Source organism: Amblyomma americanum, chromosome 5, assembly GCF_052857255.1.
Source record: "Amblyomma americanum isolate KBUSLIRL-KWMA chromosome 5, ASM5285725v1, whole genome shotgun sequence".
In the NCBI taxonomy this organism is placed as follows: Eukaryota; Metazoa; Arthropoda; class Arachnida; order Ixodida; family Ixodidae; genus Amblyomma; species Amblyomma americanum.
The window spans coordinates 49,845,332-49,864,500 of record NC_135501.1 but is presented as its reverse complement, the minus strand read 5'-3'; the positions used below and the strand labels follow the sequence as shown (position 1 = coordinate 49,864,500).

Below are 19,169 nucleotides of genomic sequence, written 5' to 3'. Positions count from 1 at the left end.
GTTGCCAGTAGTTTTAAGTGCAAGAGCACCACTTATAGCAATTAAAACAGCAGCCAACGAGGGACAGCACAGAGTAAGGAGACACAAGGCTGACACAACTGATCGTTTGTACCACTTGTCGTGTCTCCTTGCTTTGTGCTGTCCCCCATTGGTTGCTCTTCTAATTGCAATAAGAACAAACTAGCTCAGATCCAGATCATCCTGCACAGCCTATAGTCCTGCTCAGTACTAAGTACCCTGCAGTGATAGCTTCCAGCAGTTTCACGTGAGCACATAAATTGCTTCACATGGCAGGTCTGTATTTCAAACCACTCTCAGTGGATGCTGGTTGCAGCTTTTGACTTCCAGGTTAGTACATCATACCCCATCATAACCAAGATGTTTATGTTGGGCTGTTTTGTTGCCATATACTTAATGCTAAAGGTAAAATTAAATTTTGTGTCCCTGTAGCATCAGAGATTGCACCAGAATTTTAAGTGGAGAGTCTAATTCTGGGACAACATGATGTCGCAGTACCATGGCAGCCCATAAAGATAAAAATATATATAAAATGAACAATACAAGGTGACAGCTTCACGTACATACTCGCTGACTGGCATGTTTATTGGTTAGATTCCTTCACACATCGGGCAATACCATGGCCACGGCCGATAAACAACGTAGCTCCAGCGGGTCGGGAAGCTCTGCCCCCAGCGGTGGAGCTGGCAATTAAGGAGCGCCGACTTTTCAGCGTGCAAAAAGTGACGAGTGGTGAGGGAAAGGCGCGAAGACACTTAAATTCACATTTTGACTACAGATAATTAACATCAGATTCTACAAAGCACATCAAAAAAATTCTTGCTGGAGGATATTCGGAAAGCGGCACCCTTTCACATCACAGGCATACTGCAACTTTATTAGAACCCCTTTCAGTTGAGCACCTTTAAGGTTTGGCTTTGCACTTATTTAGAGGCTTGTACGTCACCGTGATTAATATCCATGCATGTCAGTTAGAACGGGATGCGAGAACCTGATACGCGCGTCCTTGGATGACGCGCGGTTTTGGTTTCTCCCGTGTGCGAGCCCGAAATTCCTTGTGCTGCAACAGCGACGGGAATTGGAATTTTCGAAAACCTAAAAACTGATATGGATATTATAAAGATGAAAGCCTTATATGCTAATGACTCGCCAGCGGGGATGTTCCCCAGAAAAGTGTCGCACTATAGCTGTCAATCAAACATGGCTGAAGTGTCCACCGAGATTTCGAGATCCGAGAGCTACTGCATCCTTTTCTCAAAAACCTTTCCTTTCCTCAAAACACATGCTTTCGCATTCTTCTACGTAAGCAGACAAGTGTCCTCACAGTTAGATAGTAATTAGTTGATCTGTAATTTTATTTGTTAATTAGTAATTAGTTAACTGGTAATATACCTGTGGTTGGTGTAGAATCTCGTAACTGGGAACGCATGCGCAAGGCGCCAGCAGACAACGCACCTGTGCTTCAGCCTAATGTGCATGCATGTGACGTCATTGAGTGGAGCCACCATCGTTTGAGAGGAGCGCTCCCCAGGCAATCTTCACGATCGGAAGGGTGCCTCTCTTCTGTGTCTCCAGCAACCAAGCGTGCACGCGCTAATGAACGTCGGCGAAAGTTTAGTGGAGTCCACAATTGTGTAGTCTCTAATCAACATCCTCACCACACATCAGCGACACAAGCAGCAACACCGCACCAAATGCTTTTGCCTCACCGCATTTAGGTCAACAAAGTGCCCCCCTGAAGTTTTTCAGGTAGCTATAGAAACCTTTAAATGTTAAACCGTTATAGTTGCAAAGCTGACTACTTTTAGACATTGTAGTTGACCAGTGCACGTGCTCTGTATTCTGATTCACACCAAGGTGCTCATACAACTGAAAAAGTCTACTATGAAAAATTACGGGCAGTCTTAGATGAAACGAAAACACCAACATGTTTACACTACATATGCTGCACATAATGTGCTACGCATCCCATTTCCATCCCTGTGGATCCTCAATCTCTCACCACATGCGGAGCACTGTATAGCTTCATGCGAAGCACTGTGCTGTGTCCAGCTCCCATTCGCTATTCTGTTTTTTGTCCACTTGCCCTTCACAGTGCGGTTGCGGTCACCTCTGTGAATTAAGAGACGGCTGCGCTGTGGTCGTCGAACGTGAAAGGGTTCAATCATAAGTATAGTTTGGTCGATATATATATGCAAAGAAATGGCACTAGATAATCTACAGCAATGTAACTAGTTTGCTCCCCTTTGCTTTGGACTGTTCTGGTTTTGGGAACAGCTCTGTTGCTGTTGTAAAATTAAGCATGCGGCTTATGTACTGAGAAAAAAATTCACAGAATGTGGCAGACGAGTCGGCTTGCAGCAAGACATCTACACACGATTTCAATGCTCTGAGCACCCTTCATGGAACCCAGGCACCTGGCCGTGGGGGTCACTTTTCTCATTCCACTTGAACACTCCCTCCACCCACCTTCTCCCCCACTATGCACGTACTGCACTTCACTCCTGTCTGCCCATCACCCACCTTCTCCACTCCTGTGATTGGCCGTCGTGTTTTCTCCTCTTCACTCTACTTTCCACATTCCATTCAGTGACGTCGCACAATGCCAGACAGAAGATGAGGGCAGTAATGCTCACGAATTAGAAACGAGATTCGGTACAAGCAGTGTTTGAATAAGTGACTTAATCATCTAGAGAAAATGCGTCAGGCCTGTCGGCCTTCATTTCTAGCAGTCTTCAAGTTATTTGCTGCAAAGATGCTTACATTACAACCTATTGTTTTAAATTAATAAAGCCATGGCAATTGTGTCAGCAAGCACTACTTATTCACCAGTATATCCACATGGATGTTGACAACATTTGTCACTCTTCAGCATGTGAAGTGAAAGTTCGAACATGCACTCCTTTCAGTTACAGTTAAATACAACTCAAGAACGAAATGGTAGATGCCCCTCAAAGGAGGCCTCCAGAAAATGGTGCTGACCGATTCTCACGACACTGCAGTTAATCTCGTTACACCTGGTAGCGCGACATCACAGGAGGCTGGCAGGTGCTGGGGGATGAACGTATTAACCTTGATGTCATAGCAATTGATTGATGCCATTGGCTGGAGGGCCTCCTTTGATGGGAATTTGCTGCTCTGCTATGGCGCTGTATAGGACTATGGTGCACAAATAAATGCAAGTACATGTGGCTGTAAGTTACGTTTTGTTGCTGTTCAACACAGCTTCCGCAACATCAACACCAGTTAGCGTCGAACAAACCATTTTACATTTCCTCTTGCCCATGCGCAACTTGTTATGGAGTTCATGCAGGTTGCTTTTCCCAGAAGCCCTGCCTGCATGAAACAAGAAACTTGTGCAGGTTAACCACAGGGCTGCTGCAACAAGCGCATCCCTGCTTTGCCTTTTTGCACAGGCTTTGCAGACACATTGCCGCATCATGGTGAACCGTGCGGTGCACGCGCTCGGACTGGCAAGACGTCTTCCTCCTCAATCTTTGCTTACGGTGTCCTGTTCTGAAAGCAGCCAAACGAGACGTCTGTGCCCCGTCTTACACCACAGCAGTCTACCTCCAAGCACATATCACACGCACAGGTTTCGAGTCAGTCCATGAGATAGAGGCGGCTAGAGATGTCGTCCAGCATCCAGTCAATGCCCTCCAGCAGACCGTCTATGCCTGTGAAGGCACTGCAGCCCAGCATCTTCCAGTGCAGGTTGTGGATGGCGGACAGTTGCAGTGTCTGCAATGGGAGTGGGAGAGGCGCCAGCTCAGATGCCACTTCCAGGAAATAATCCAGTGCCTTGCCCTTAAAGGGTAACTGAAGAGGTTTTAGAATTCGACGATATTAAAGGGGTGCAATGCATGAAAGCTTGCACAGGTAAAGCAAGCGCAGTCTTTTTGTGCTAGCGTTTAAAATGATGATGTAACATACATGACTGGTGTACAGCGAAAGCAATACCAATTTTTAAATCTGGTGAACGCACTATTCCTCTTAACTATCATCCTATCTCATTAAATACAGTGTACATGACTGTAAACTGTAAACCTCAGTGATGCCAAGGCTTTCATCTGTTGCTGTGCCGGATTCAAACGATTTAAGTCGACTTGAATGTAAGTTGGCCCCCCATATCAAATTCAGATTAACTTTTAATGTTTGAACCGACCCCCCTACCTACCCTCTCTGGCGCGATGGGCGCGAAGACTTACGAAAATTTAAGATGGGCACGAAGAGGCCCATATCAAATTTCCGAAAAAAAAAAACAAACTTTGAGGCTGTTTAAGCTTGGTCTTGAACAGTTAAACGCGACAGCATTATCCAGCGGCCGCCGTTTATCGCTATAGGCTGTCGCGCACGGTCGTGCCTGTGGGACATTCCAAAATGAAGATGTATTAGTCACTGGATTACTGTGCGCCATCGTACTCACTAGCACTGCCGTCGTGATCGCTGCCGTGGTCCCTCAGCACGCTGTTCTATCGTCATCGTCCAGCAAAATCCCGCATTTCGCAAACAGCAACACCATGACATCGCGTGGAACAGCTGAAAATTTTGCCTCCCTGCAGCTGCCACACCGGTATCACCTGTTGTGAACGTCGAACTTGCGGCCCGGCGCACAGCTGTTCGTTTCTTTGGCGTAAAGAATGGCAGCCATCTTGAATGTCAACGTGAACGAGCGCCGGTCGTTTGCCGGATCCCGAGTACAAATGACGACTGACGAAGCACTACATTGAAAACTTGTGAAATGCGGCCGGCAGTAGTAAAATGCGTCAGAGCCAAAGAAACTACATGTGAATGGCGTCGGCTCTTCAGTCGGCTACCGACACTTCCCGGTACCGCTGGCGTTCCAAGTGGGAGGTGCTGCCTCGATTAAAACAACGGCCCTTCCATCAACTACCAATGCTCCCTTGAGCGCCTAACATGCAGTTGAAAGTAAAAAAGAAAATTTGTTGGACGTTTGAGCTTCCCCATTAAAAGTAGAAGCGATTGCGTTATGGGCCGCCACCACTTATCAGCAGCCACAATCTGCAGCCACGTGTAGGGTACCAGTTTGCTGCTTATTGATAGCTGCAATCGGCCGCCGCATGCGGGGAGGGTATGCCAGTTCTGCGCATTGACGACATAGCAGCTGTTCAAGGCCAGCACCAAGTGCGATGCGACGGAGCCGTGCAGCAAAAATGCAAGCGTGACCACGCTGTAGCACGCCCGATATCATGTTTGTTTCACCTTTACTTATGGTGCCATGCTTTGGTTTCGATTGTAAGTCGACACCCCACTTCAAATTTCTAAATTTTGAAAAATAAATTGACTTACACTCGTGTAAAAATTGTACATATGCAATGTCAGAAGCTTTCATGGTGTAGCAAATAACCTGCGACCCAATGCACCATGTCCCTTGCAGATGGAACCATGGGAGCACACTCCACTAAGCCACACTTCTCTTTGAGTCCCTGATGCAGCCCAGAAAAAAAAGAGAGGAATGCTGTGCACCTGGCCAATCTCATCAGGAGGCAGGGCCCCCGGCAGGTCTTGCTTGTTGGCCAGCACCAGCAGGCTGCTGCCCAGAAGTTTCTGCAAAAATGAACGGACATCACTGCGTTGAAGTCTTTCCCTCTGACAGTCAGTTGCAGCAGTGCCCTACATGTTACCAAACTCTATGAAGCGTTGCAGAGGCTAGGAGCCAAATTAGGGCTAGGGGCTGCACCAAAAGCACTTCCTTCCTGTGAGCAAGGCACCAGGTTCAAATCCTGGTGCCACCTCAGAATCACCGCAATCCCTAATGGGTACAAGTACAAGGTGTCTGCTCTCCACTTTCTTGCTCTGGACGATGAAAACTTAAGAAAATGTGCCACCCTGTCTTTCGGAAGAAACCATGCGGTTCTGCCATTGCAAATTTTCATGATTTCGATTCTGAACTCTCGCTTACCATGCCACCGTGCAATCACTGACCAGATTCGGAAGGCTGCTGCATGTAAGATTCAACCAGGCCTGCATACACTTTGTCGGTGGAAGCAATTACCAGTCAGATGTGATCGGTGTCAGGCACAAACAGTTTTGTGAATTCAGTCCCGCACTAGGTGGGACCGGCTCCAGCCTCCAAAGCGATACACAGCTCCACTTGGAATATGGTGCTGCACTGAACGTGGCCAGTAATACAAGCAGCAGTACTAACTTGCACAGTTTAGCAGCAACCAGTGCAAGAGATGGCTGTTTAGAGATCAGGCCTCTCTGTTGCTCTTGTATGCATCTTTGCACTTAACTGCGATAAGCATGGCGTATTTGAATGTGTGAAACAAAGTAAACAAGAGGTGAAGAAGCAGGCCTCGGTCAAATTTTCCAAGGTTCATGTCGTTTTGTTCACAGAAGTTGGCAAATGCTTAGTGCATCTTATAAAAACTCTCACCTTGTCCACCGGAACAACTGGCAATGTTCTTAGCAATCCACTCCGGTGCCTCAACTAACAATCACTGGTTATCTGCATTGCAGTTTGCCAGTTTGAGTCTACAATGGTGCAAAGCAAATCATTTTCTTGGTTACTTGGTAATGTAGTGTTATCAAATGGCCGACTGACACAAACTTCCTTGGCTCTCCCCAATCCAAACCTCAAAACAGATTTTGTAAGCATGCAGTGAAGTAGCAGTGGAGGGATTGATGTTTTAGTTCGTAGTCAGTGCGCTCTTCTGCAGAGGACTATCGTCACTGTAAGTATTTTCTCACATAATTACATGTGCTTCTTCTACACCCTGGTTATGTAGTGACTTCTGACATTTCAAATACCTCAAATGCATTTTTGTTATATATGGTTCATACATACATGGGTTACTTTCATTCTGTGCATTGCTCTATAAATCAGTTGATTGCATGAATCTATTTTCGTTTTGTTTTTTACAAATAAAATAAATTTTTATTAGTTCCAAAATTGTTACATGAGAAGAATACAGGCAAGGGTCCTATAGTCAGATGACCGTACTAGGACATTGTGCACTATTTCCAAAAAACTCGCCTGCTTGTCTAAGGTTGCACTAGCACATGGCTCAGTATACAGTCGTGCCTCGTTAATAGGGACACTTTGGTTCCTGAACAAAAGTGTCCATAAAGCGAGTCGTTGGTAATAACAAATCATGAAGAAAACCAAAAATAAATATGAAAGAAAAAAGCTTTATGAGTACAGACTGCTTCTCTGCATAGCGGCGGACAGTGAAGTGGAAATCGAGCAATCTTGGAAGCTCTAGCTCCATTATTCGTGTTGCCATTATCTTTAAAATCATGCGGTGCAAATTTTAGCCCGTTTGGAGCACCTAGCGGTTCATGAGATGCGTGATGGCACCTCTAGGTGTGATGAAGTGTCTTTTGCTAAGACTGTTCACATCCCAAGAACTCTGTACTCGGTCGGCTGGCAGCTGCTGAATGTGGTTTTAAACATGGCACATAGAAGAAATTTTTTTAGCAGCCGTTCATGCAATTCGGAAAATAGTAAGGCACATTGCTACTGTAATTCATGCAACCGTACACAAGCAAAAAGGCCTTTACCGGGGCATTCACACTTGTTGCACTGCCTTTTGCTGGTGTTCTGCACTCAAAATACCAAGGGCAGAAAATCTGGCAAAGTCACTCAGAATTTTGTTCTCATCATTGTCCATATTAATTTGACAAAAATACATGGGCTCCAATGGGCTTTGTCCATTTTCACCCAGTCCATTGTCTGGACAGCAAGTTTCCATATTATTGAGGTGTAAAAACATTGAAGACGTTTGGTGCCCCGGAAAAATTGTCCATGATTCGAGTCGTCCACATGAACGGGGGGACGACTGTACCTCAATAGATTGCTGCAGTAACTTGCCTGGGTCAGTTTGGAAGAAGCCTTTTGCATATGTGTATCATAACGAGCCCTTTATTTACACATTCTTGTCTGTTTCTGCTAGAAATATTGTCACTGAATATCTCGAAGGCAACCGAGGATAAGTTAATGGACACATAATTTATCAAGTTTTTAACATCGCCTTAAAATGAATCCATATTCTGCTGCCATTCTTATAGACTTCTGGCACACATAGTGTCGCAGCACACTGCGCTTACGTTTCCATCCTTCAGCATGCCTGCACTTAAGTGAGCCAAATCAACCAGAGCATCCACTGCGACCGCATTACAAGTCGTAATGCCAAGTGCGAGTCTAATTCTCAATGCAGTTGACAGCATGGACCCGGGGTGGATTCATGACAGTGTGATTACCCACCAAGTGAATACAAGTTTCCGGCAATGATACGCCATGTCCCTGATGCCTGTTACCGTGGATGATGAATATTTATGGCGCAAGGGCATTTGTGGCCAATGAGCACCATGGCAAAAGGTATTTTCATTGATACAAGGTGTGGTCAAAGACCAATTTTCTAAGCATTGTGTCTAAGATAAGTTGAGCAGCAGGCCAGGGGAAAGCGTGCACCCATTGTATCACTGTGTGGGTACACGGTGCCACTGGGATCAAACCCCGCACCTCCTGCATGCGAGGCAATGCTCAAACCACTATGCCACTACTGCGGTTCCCAGTTGCCAGCGTGCAGCTATCAATGCAAAGAGACACAGGCAACGTGCCACTTGCCTCCTCGCAGATGAGTGACCGCAGCTCCCGGTGGCAGTCGTCAAGGCGGCGCCGGTCGGCACTGTCCACGACCCAGATGAGCGCATCCGTGCTCTCGAAGTAGTTGCGCCAGTAGCCACGTAACGACTTCTGGCCTCCCACATCCCACATGTTCAGACAGAACCTGCGGCGACCGTCGACTTGTTATGTTATGCACTGCCCACTGTGGGGCTGGAGAGAGACAACGGTTTCTTCCGTGGCATGCCTGCGCGTTACCTAGCATATGTCTTACAGCACCATCTAAGTGGCCGGTCCAGTATCAGAAGGATCGAATAGGCTGAACATGCTCAAAGTTCAATCTCATAGTACTGGTGTGAAAGGCATGCAACATTTCTGCCGATCACAACAAGCGACACAGAGGGCTGCAACTTTGGTGAGCCTGCTAAAACGAGTGTGTTAGCGCGACACACCACGACAACTTTTTCTGTCAATGGAGAGGAAGCTACAGAGCTGACATGTGCCTCCTCTTTTTTTACAGCAAGATATAGTCCCCAGTTGCAATTACTAGTTTTCTCTTAACCTATATATGGCTAGCATCCTACATGTAGGACGCCGTTTAAAAGTTTATCGTATAAAAGCTTATGCCCACTAGCACAGGTTCAAGGTGCTCTAAATTCTTTGTTTACAAGTGTTGTGTGTTAAGAAAAAGCCGCCAGTCTTCTCTGGGAGCAGTCAGCAGATTCGGCTCCATCGACTACATTGTGATTCCGCAAGAAAAGCAAAAAGCAACAAGATGAAACCACCGCATGTGATGAGAAATGTATTAGAGTCAATGCAGTACAATGTTTGAAGCTTTACCACATGTAATAGTTAGCACTTTTGCCAAGTATTGTGCATTGTGGGACGGCTCAAATGTCGGTGCTGAGAAAACTATTTCCAGCAATAAAAGGATGATTCTGAAACCTGAAGTGAAATAGACATTTTTAAAAAGCAATATTACAATTTTTTTAAATCCTGAATTTTGGGTATCACATATGGGTTAAAATATACATTGTATAATCAATATTTTTTACCTAAGGCACATTTCTAACCCAACTGTCAACTTTCAACATCAGAAAGTCAAGTAAAAAACAATTTTCTTCATTACAACAATGAATTTGCCAGGCATGTCTTGTTACAAAAAACTTCCATAGATGGCACCAGCTACACTAGAGATGGACTGCAACGGTTCTTCACTCCTTCTTTTAACTTTCAATCCCGTGCATTCCTTCCCCCCTTTTCTTTTTTCAACTTATGCCTCATGGCACACTTCTCGAATAAAAAAAAAAAAAAACTACTACGCAGTGAGCAACTTGCCAAGTGGCCAGGCACATTATCATGCAACTATTTAGCGGAATGACACAGTTACAGATGCTCTGCCTAGTAGCCTTCCCTCCATTGCCAAGAAAAGCAGTCGCTGAATACAGTCCAAATCACTACTGCTGGCCAACTCTTTCGTCAATCTCGGCTGCACCTGCAGCTTACACGTCAGCAGATTGCTGCAGTCACCGACCTGGCTCTGTTTGCATAGGACATAGCTGTGCAATCCGCTTTTTTCACACGGCCACTCTGTACATGCGTGCTTCTCCTCCTCCATCTGCACTGGTTGAAAACAAACTGCCAGTTCCCACTATGCATGTGCAGTAAATGCTAGTGAGAGGTGCATGAGAAAGATGGCGGCAGCTGCCAAGCATACACTTGCCACTTCGCATGCCAGTTGGCACCTTGCGGAACCGCACCGCACCTGCGTCTCCCACGTGCGTTCGTTTTCAACCAGTAGCAGACGAATTTTTGCCACTCCACAGAGGGCGCCACATCTTGTGAAAAAGGTGCATTTTCCAAATGCAAATGTGTGCTCAGCAGCAAGTACCACTCGCCCATATGTAACGCATGCCACTGGATTTGTAAAAAAAAGGATGGATGGATGGATGGATGGATGGATGGATGGATACGGCTGAACCCTTTACATCGGGCGGTGGCTCAAGCCACCTAGCCATGTCTTGTGAAATTTTACTCCTGTCTTGCTTTTAGCCACCAATCAGATAACCTTCGCTTGGTTACTTCTAACCTCTTAAAATCCACTTTCCCTTCACTATCCCTAAACCCCAATGCCTTGGGTAAGTCAGCCCCGCTGCTTTCCACTGTAGGGTGAAGCCCTTTACAGAAAAGTATCAAGTGTTCAGCCGTTTCCTCTTCCTCTCCGCACGCAATGCACAAAGTGGTACCTGACTCTATACGTCTTAGTCCGCAAAACTCCAGTCCTGGCCTCAAACAACAAAGAGCTTCCCCTACAATTATCATAGATATTTTCTTTGACAATTTCCTGTTTAAAGGTCCGGTATGTTCCCAGTGTCGATTTCGTCAGCATCCCTGTTTTCCACAAAGCTCTCTCTGTTTCTCTAACCTTTTTCTTAACCGATAATTGCTGATTTGCCCCCTTACTGCTGTCCAGATATTTGCTTGTCAATTTTCTAGTTCGCTTTCTCCATTTCGTGTCAACATTCTTTATATACAGGTATCTGAAAACTTTCCTAGCCCACCGCTTTTCCTCCATCCTTCTCAATCGTTCCTCAAATGCTATCTTACTGCTAGCCTCTCTGCTCTCGAAAGACGCCCATCCCATATCACCCTGTACCCCCTGATTTCGTGTATTGCCATGTGCTCCCAAAGCTAACCTCCCTATTCCCCGTTGTTTAATTTCCAGCCTTGTTTGAATATCTGGCCTCATACACAGGACCGCATTACCGAAGGTCAGGCTAGGGACCATCACCCCTTTCCAGATCCCTCTTACCACCTCATACCTATTGTAATTCCACAGTGCCCTATTTTTCATGACAGCTGCATTCCTACTAGCTTTATTCATTACATATTTTTCATGCTCTGTCAGATACTCAGCACTGTTATTTATCCACACCCCAAGATACTTGTACTCATTCACTACTTTTAGCACGAACTCCTGTATTCTATGCTCGCCGCCCTCTTCATTAAATATCATGACTGCAGATTTTTCCTTACTATACTTGAAGCCTAATCTATCTCCCTCTGTACTGCATATGTCTAACAACTTCTGCAGGTCTTCCTTGTTGTCAGCCATTATCACTACATCGTCCGCGTATATTAGTCCCGGTAATGTCTGTTTAATCAATTCCCCTTGCTTGAAAAAAGATAGGTTGAAGCCTAGTCCGCTCCCCTCTAGCTTGGTCTCGAACCCTTGCAGGTACAACATGAACAACAAAGGGGACAGAGGACATCCTTGTCTAAGCCCCCGCTGTATCTCTACAGGCCCTGATACATTTTTTTCCCATTTTATGAGCACTCTGTTACCTCTATATATATCTTTTAAAAGATTAATTACTCCATTTTCCACATCCAATGTGCCCAGTATGTCCCACAAATGCTCCTGAGTAACGTTGTCATAGGCTCCCCTAATATCCAGAAATGCTAGCCATAAGGGCCTATGTTCCTTTTCTGCAATTTCTATACACTGTGTCAATGAAAATAGATTGGCGACAATTTAGCGCAGCACCCTCTGGGGCTCACCCTCGGTGCTCCACGGTCTTGATGCTGAACCCCAGTGTTGGGGCCACCTGAGATGTGTCCTCCCCATTAAGCCTCTTCAAGAGCGTTGTCTTGCCGGCATTGTCCAGCCCTCTGAAGTGATCAGGCTAAGGTGAAAGCACTCGTAACACAGACCATATAGAGCATGCCGTCTGCACCTCATTTACCAACCGCCTAGCCAGCGAGTGTTAATCTTAACGCTATTCATTACTGTCAAGCCAATATGCCACTTTCTTTTCCTTCAGTGATCAGTCAAGCACATTCATATTTATGTAATTCTAGTGTCTACGAAAGAATGGCACCTCGATCGGCTGCATTAGAACCTCTCATTTTCCGAGTTAGACCTGTCTGGAGCTAAAACACCTTGCACAGGATTAAGACAAGCTCCCAGCATGCAAAACAAAAAGAAAAAAAAACACGAAAATAACGGTGTATAAACGACTGCCTGCATCTATTCCTCGCATCCTGAAACGGAGTGCATTGCACTGGACAATGAAACACGATTCTTTGTCAAGTTTTCTGCATGCTTGGCTCGCAGACGCATAATGTAGGAGTAGACCGTTGATACCTCAAGCAGCCCGTATACTAACGCGTGGCAAAGCCGAACGTAATAACAAGAATGGCTATTCATACCATCACTTTCCCTTCTCTCTGCTGGTAATCGAACCGTCACTTTTTACGAGTGGTTCATTCACTCACTCATTCTTCTCAAAGGCCGCGCCCACGCACCTACTTGGCTGCGCAGGCGGACAGAGCGCGAATCTACGCAAAGCGAGCAAGTCGTAGGCGAAGTTTAGGATACAAGATGAGGACCCGAACTTGCTTCTCCTTGCGCTTCATCTTCTTGAGAATGGTCAGCAGCCCCATGGCTGAGGGACGTCGATCGTCAGTCGAAGTCTGCTGCAAGAACTTGCGTGGTCCGACGCGGCACCGGTCAGCCGGTGTGCGCGGTAAACGGAGCGTGTTCCGCAGAACTGCCTGGCACAGCGAGTGCAATTACTCCGACGCCGGTTCACTGGGGGCACTCAGAGTCGCTGCACGACAAGCCACCAGTGAAACGAGAGCGCTCGACAGCACAGGTGGCTCGTAGGGCACTTGCCGGACTGCCACTTTTCGACACTGAACCTGCCACTATTTAGGGCACCCACAGCAATCAGGACGAGCGGCGGCGAGTACTCGGCTAGCCACGCCGACGGCCGCGAAACCAGCGAAACTATTGAACACAGGTTAAGGCAGCACGAACCAAGCGAAAGGCGAATGACAAGCAGTGTTGATGATGATCATGATATTATTGAGGAAAAAAAAAAGGAACTATTCTTTAGTATTGCATTTTTAGGATTATTAAATTATATGTTAAAATAAATTTTAGCTGAAGAGTTTAAAATGTGCGCATTGTTATCTGCGGGTTTTTCAAAGTTGGTACTTGGCTTAACTCGGCTTTCCTTACGATGGGCGCTGACGACCTTGCGACTCCACAAACATGTATGAGCGCGCTCGCGCAGTAGCCGCAGTAGCGTCGCTTCCAACGCGCACGCACGCACGCACGCACTGCAGATTGTATAGCGACGTGCTACGAACACCGGTGCGGAAGCAGTGTGACACTTTTACGCGTACGATGATTCCTGCGTGCCTCAGCGATTGACACTGAGTTCCACTGTGTGTGGCAGAGCAAGACATCTCTGACGGCTGTCACACAAGCTTCAGAATGAAGTAAGCGACATGGCTTTGCGTCGCTTTTCCGCTTGGCCGCCGAGCCGCGCGACGTTTGACCGTGCCTCGGGTTGAGTTTTTCTCCCAACTTTTGCGCGTTGTCAGGAGCAGTGTAAGCTGTGCGCGGATCGTGCGGTTGCAGCGGTTGATGCAGTTGTGCTCACATTGTGCTAGTCGATCTGTGGCGATTCTCCCGAGTGGTCGTCGGACGAGGTTGCTTCGGACGCAGTCCGTGCCGGACTGCGTCCGAAGCACGGCTCGCACTATGACGCGCCGTTCGTAGCTTAAACGCTCAACGCAAGTCATGCAGTGACGTTTTGTTTAATCAGGCGTTTTATTTCGGGAGCATTTGTAAACGTTAGGTTTGATTTGGAAGAACTCCACAGGTTTGACATTGTCACTTTTCGAACAGGGTAGGCTTAAAATTGAGCATGAATTTCGAGCATTGCCATAGCTTTCTTCTAATGAAGTACCTATTAGTAATGCTAATATTAGTAGTAGACCGGGGCAGCGTTCAGAAATAGTATCAAGCAGCGTAGTATTCTTAGTGATGCTCTGGAATTAGTAAGTGCGTCTCTAGCCCAGGCAGCCACGGAACGACTGTATCGTGCAAGGAGATTTAGGGATTTTAGGAGTTTGCAGCTGCTTCTCAATATTACAGTGCACAACAAATGTATTGTACCAAAAGTGCAACCATAATAAATTCAAGCTGCCTGACACCATGTTCATATCTTGGCTAGTTTAGAAGAGACACACTCTCGGTTAGTATCAGTCGTGCTGCATGCAACCAGAGGCTGTGCAAATTTTACTATTCAAGGTTCAGCATCATTTCTTGAAATATGCTGAAACGAGGTTTTCTGTTGTGAAACAGCAAAGTGGCGGATTTAGTATGCCACACACCTTTGGAAAGGCTTCACATTATTGCGATCTGTATGCATTCATCAACTGTGATAGCATGCGATGGTCTTTGTGCCCCTGAAACTCGCTGTTAGTTTGCTTGTAAACAGGAAAATGGAAGCATGAAGCTGACTGCGAATCCTTGAAACAGCTTTTTGCTACCTAGTGAGTAATTTGTTTAGCTGTCCCTCTGTTTATTTTACATTTAATTAACAATTTCTGCAGTTGCCAGTTGTTTACAAAGCAGCGTTAAGTCATAAATGTTTTTGAGAGCCGAGTGTTTGGTGCCGCTTTTAAGCCACCTGCCTTGTGTGTTGGTGCCAGGATCGATGTGGATGGCCTGTCGGTGTTCTTCCCCTATGACTACATCTACCCAGAGCAGTATGCATACATGCTGCAGCTCAAGCAGTGCCTTGACGCTAAGGTGAGTCATGTCGTGTGTGCCCCTGTGAATGCTTCCAGGCGTGAGTGGATTGTTAGACAACATTGGTAACCAGTCGTATGTGGGACAGATGCAACATTTTAATGCGAAAGCTTTACTACTCCAGCCAGCGAGCCATTTTGGCTCGTCGCGCACTTCAGCCGTACGCTCGTGGCCTGACCTTGAGCCGCTGTTGCCTAGCAATGCCGTAGCCACGCTCCAACAGATGGCACCGCTGCTGTCACCGCTCGCTCCACCAGGTGTGCTACACTGAGGTAGAGGGAGAGGGGGTGTCGCCTCGCGGGGTTATATATATATATGCGCTTCGTCTTAGTGTATTGTAGTTGTTACGGAGAGCGCAAAAGAGACGCAACAACGACAGAACAAAGTAAGGAAGAGACAACGTGCTCAGGAGACGCCAGAAGAGCGCACTGCACTACTCGAGAACCGTCGTAACGAAGATGCGGCTAAAACAATCGTGCCACGTCCCAGAGTGACTCTTCAACTGCGGAAGGGACCGGTTTGAGTAATCGAGAGCGTTGGAATGAGATGCTGCGTAGATGACATGCCGAGGAAACGAAGCTTTCGAAATTGAACTAGGGTTAACCAGAGCTAAACCACAGCCAATTTTTTTATTTTGAGGACCAAGCCTATTAGTTTGATGGCTTAATGGAATGGGGCTTGCCCCACAAGAAAGGTGCCGTTCCACATAGCTGTGGCATATGTGGCAGTTAAATCTGTTTTAAAATAGTGTTGAAAGCACAAACAATATGGACCAGTAGTGCCATCTGTCAGGTGTTATCAATGCCAGGCGCATATGCTGTGCAGCCTGTGAGACTAGCCATCCTGGAAATGCCTGCTGCACCTTCCTTTGTGCCTGTTTGGAGCTTGTTTTATACAGAGAATTGAGTAGCATGAAATGGAACGCCTCATGCTATGAATTTTCCTTTAGTGAGAAGTGTACTTGTTGTTCCTTTTCAAGTTGTTCTCCTGTCGACAGCATGATCTCTGTTGAATTTACGCAGTTTAATGCGAAAGTTAGGATAAATTTAGTTCCTGGGTGTAGACTGCATGTTCCCTTTAATGTTTCTCACATCTGTATACAGAGTCTTTGTGTGATCCCATGCACAAAGCCAGGATGTGTTGGTGATTACTACATGTGCTGATAGGCAGGTGTCTCTACCTTTCTGGTTTAGGGTCACGGGGTGCTGGAGATGCCATCGGGCACTGGCAAGACTGTCACTCTCCTCTCCCTCATCCTTGCCTACCAGAAGGTTGGTGACTGGGCATCAGTGGTGGCAGCCCTCATTTGTCAGACTTTTGCTGTTCATGTGTTTTAGTGTGCCAAGGTGGCTCCTGCCATGTTCATCACTGAGATGGGGTGATGCCATTGCCTGCCTGGTTCTCCTGTGCAAGAGGCGGAAACAGCACATTCACGGCTGTGCCTTCATAGAAATACAATATAAAGATTAGGGAATGGGTTAGATGAGCACTGCAAGCACAGGCTTGCTTCTAGGCTTTCTCTGCACCCTACTACTGCCAAGGGGAAGGGTCATGAAAGAGAAGGAGCTGTGTCTTGGACGAAAGGTACCTTGCAGCCACTTTGATGGAGTAGGAACACCAAATTTTTGGATGCATATTTTTTTCTTTAGAGTAATGCACTGGACATTGGTACACATGAGTCACAGTGTGGAATTTGTCTACAGCAGCTGAATCGCTTATGATTGAATTTTTTTCTTGCGTTGTTTTGGTTTCTAAACCCGAATGGTGGCTGCAACAAACAAGATGCATTCAGGCGACGTGAGGCATGCAAAAACTGCGATATAATTGCTACTTGCTGATTTTTTGTCATTCCAACTTGTGAGCAAGCCTGCGCAAATAGTTGATGTGAATTAAAACGAAGAAAGCAGCGACCATTCTGCAGTTTTTGTATGCCTTGTGTGACCTTAATGTGTCTTGCACTTCACAGCCGTCGTTTGGCTGTTGAAGCCGAAACAGCATGAGGGAAAAAATATTCAATTATAAATTATTTACCATTGGTTGGCACAGTCCACATGGTTGTCTTATGTTTTCTAATGTGCTGTGTATCACTATAACGAGAAAATACAACTAAAATTTGTTGTCCGTACTTGTTTAAGACTCTCTCGGAGGCACAGTGAGCACTGCAAGAGAGGGAAAAACATTTACACACAGGAGAAGGGGACAGAGCCTTTTCAAGGAACACGCACTCCATAAACGATTCATGTCGAGAATCTAATTTAGGTTTACTCATCGGTGCGACTGATGGGCCTCACTTGGACCATTGTGACAGGTCAGAAAGCCTGCACTCGCCATCAAAACCATTTGTGTTGGAGGATGAAGTGAGTCGTGGGCACAGGCTGGAATTTTAGGTTGCGAGGTGTGTTGTTGAATGCTCACTTAGTATGTAGGACATTCATTAGAGCTTTCCTGTTCAACTTTTGACATTCGCAAAACACATCATGCTTATTGATAAGTTTTGCTGAAGTAGCTCAATAAAAAAGAGGGGAAATGGCCTATAACCACTGTTCACTGTTAAAGGGACTTTGCAATGAATAAAAAGTCGCTTGTAAATTTTTTAAATGCTTAGAGATGATGCTAATAAGCATTCACACCAAGAATAAGTCTTCGGAACTGAGCCGGCAATTTATCATAAATAAGAAAAAACGTGTTTTTTAAAATTCGCGGGCCGATCGGTGTGCTCGTAGTGACCGATTTTGGAACTAAAATCGTGGAAGAAAGACGTCACTGTACCCATGACGTCACCAGGCCACCACACGCTCTCATTCGCTGGAGCCACGGCAGCCACGACGTCACGGGCACACTTCTGGTAGCCGTGAAAATCGTCTGCTCATGCCGCCGCGCGACCCTCTCGGGCAAGCGAGCCAAGGCATTGCCTTCGCACATATGGTTTCAATTTTCCTCTGCTGCCTCCTTCTGTTGGGAGTTCCGGAGCCACTCGGGGTGGTGTCGTCGCTGGCGTTCATCCGGTACGGCGTGAGCGCATAGGGCTCGATGCCCATCCCGGCCGTAAGAGCGAGCAGTCGCGCCTCGAGGTCCGGGTCCATTACTGCTAACTACAACAGACGGCAAGCAAAGAAACCCTACACGCGCCGCAATCACACCGCCAACGCTGCTGCTGGGGTGCTAGGAGCGACAACCGGAAGTTGCAAAAGGAATGTCAGCGGATGACGTATTCATGGGCGGGGCCCAGTCCCAGAGCTGTTTTCTTCATTTTTGTCTGGTGCACCGCGTGTACGAGTTGAGGGGGGAGAGGAGGAGCGTAATTTTTAATCGTCTGTATCTTTGTTGTTATTGATGCTACCTTAAAAATTCTTGCGTTGAGGTGACGAGTGATGAAATGCTTATCTCTCGTCTGCTTTACGTAATCTCAATTAATTTATTGCATAGTCCCCTTAAGCAGGTTACATGGAAGACACGTTTCTAGTGTTATAAGATCTTACTTTTCGCACCCTTGATAGTAATGTCTGCCTGGTGTTCATGTGCTGTGCAGGCAATTTTTCTTTTTAAAAGCCTGGGTAAACTATTACAAGCAGTTGCTTCCTGGACAAGGGTGCCTTATACGACCCTGCACTGTGATATGTGGCAAGAAAGCAATGTAAAGAAGCTGGCAAAAAGAAGGCAGGAGGCTCCCGGTTTTAAGGTGTAGCAACGACTGTCGCTTGTGACATTTGCTGGATGATAACAGTCACGAATTTTTTCCCTCTCTCTGGTCGATGTTGTTGCATCCAGATGTTGACGTGGAATGGTAGAGGGCGGGTCTCGTGAGTGACCCGGGGGACGTACTTCGCGACTGGTGAGTTTGAGACAGGCGTGCAGGTCTTCTGTTGTTGACACTGGGAAGGCTTTCCTCAAAAAGTTATTTATTACAATATTTACAAAACTGATTTGCATATGCTGGAAGATTTCGGCCTC

General features: G+C 46.4%; 2 protein-coding genes across 2 annotated transcripts in view; one reads left to right on the top strand and one right to left on the bottom strand.

Moving 5' to 3' along the window:
* Positions 1-578: 578 nt before the first annotated feature.
* Positions 579-13,606, bottom strand: Arl2 (ADP ribosylation factor-like 2). The gene is made up of 5 exons (XM_077664823.1): positions 12,990-13,606; positions 12,170-12,280; positions 8,612-8,774; positions 5,506-5,586; positions 579-3,759 (listed from the first exon to the last, which is right to left on the bottom strand). Exons 1-5 carry the CDS (start codon positions 13,052-13,054, stop codon positions 3,622-3,624), a joined length of 558 nt encoding a protein of 185 aa, XP_077520949.1. The 5' UTR covers positions 13,055-13,606; the 3' UTR covers positions 579-3,621.
* The window catches only part of Xpd (general transcription and DNA repair factor IIH helicase subunit Xpd), a 71,405-nt gene continuing 65,838 nt past the window's right edge, over positions 13,603-19,169 (top strand). The window contains exons 1-3 of the mRNA XM_077664816.1: positions 13,603-13,897; positions 15,119-15,218; positions 16,412-16,489. Coding sequence (XP_077520942.1) covers positions 13,893-13,897; positions 15,119-15,218; positions 16,412-16,489 — 183 coding nt within the window. The 5' untranslated portion in view covers positions 13,603-13,892. The remainder of the gene's footprint in view (positions 13,898-15,118; positions 15,219-16,411; positions 16,490-19,169) is intronic.

What these genes read in the sequence shown, in the direction of transcription:
- Arl2 (XM_077664823.1), bottom strand. Translation starts at nt 13,054, where the DNA reads ATGGGGCTGCTGACCATTCTCAAGAAGATGAAGCGCAAGGAGAAGCAA. An exon ending in CAAGTTCGGGTCCTCATCTT is followed by an intron (nt 12,281 to 12,989) that starts GTATCCTAAACT and finishes TGATCACTTCAG; the next exon opens with AGGGCTGGACAATGCCGGCA. An exon ending in CTCCTGATGAGATTGGCCAG is followed by an intron (nt 3,760 to 5,505) that starts GTGCACAGCATT and finishes CTCCCATTGCAG; the next exon opens with ACACTGCAACTGTCCGCCAT.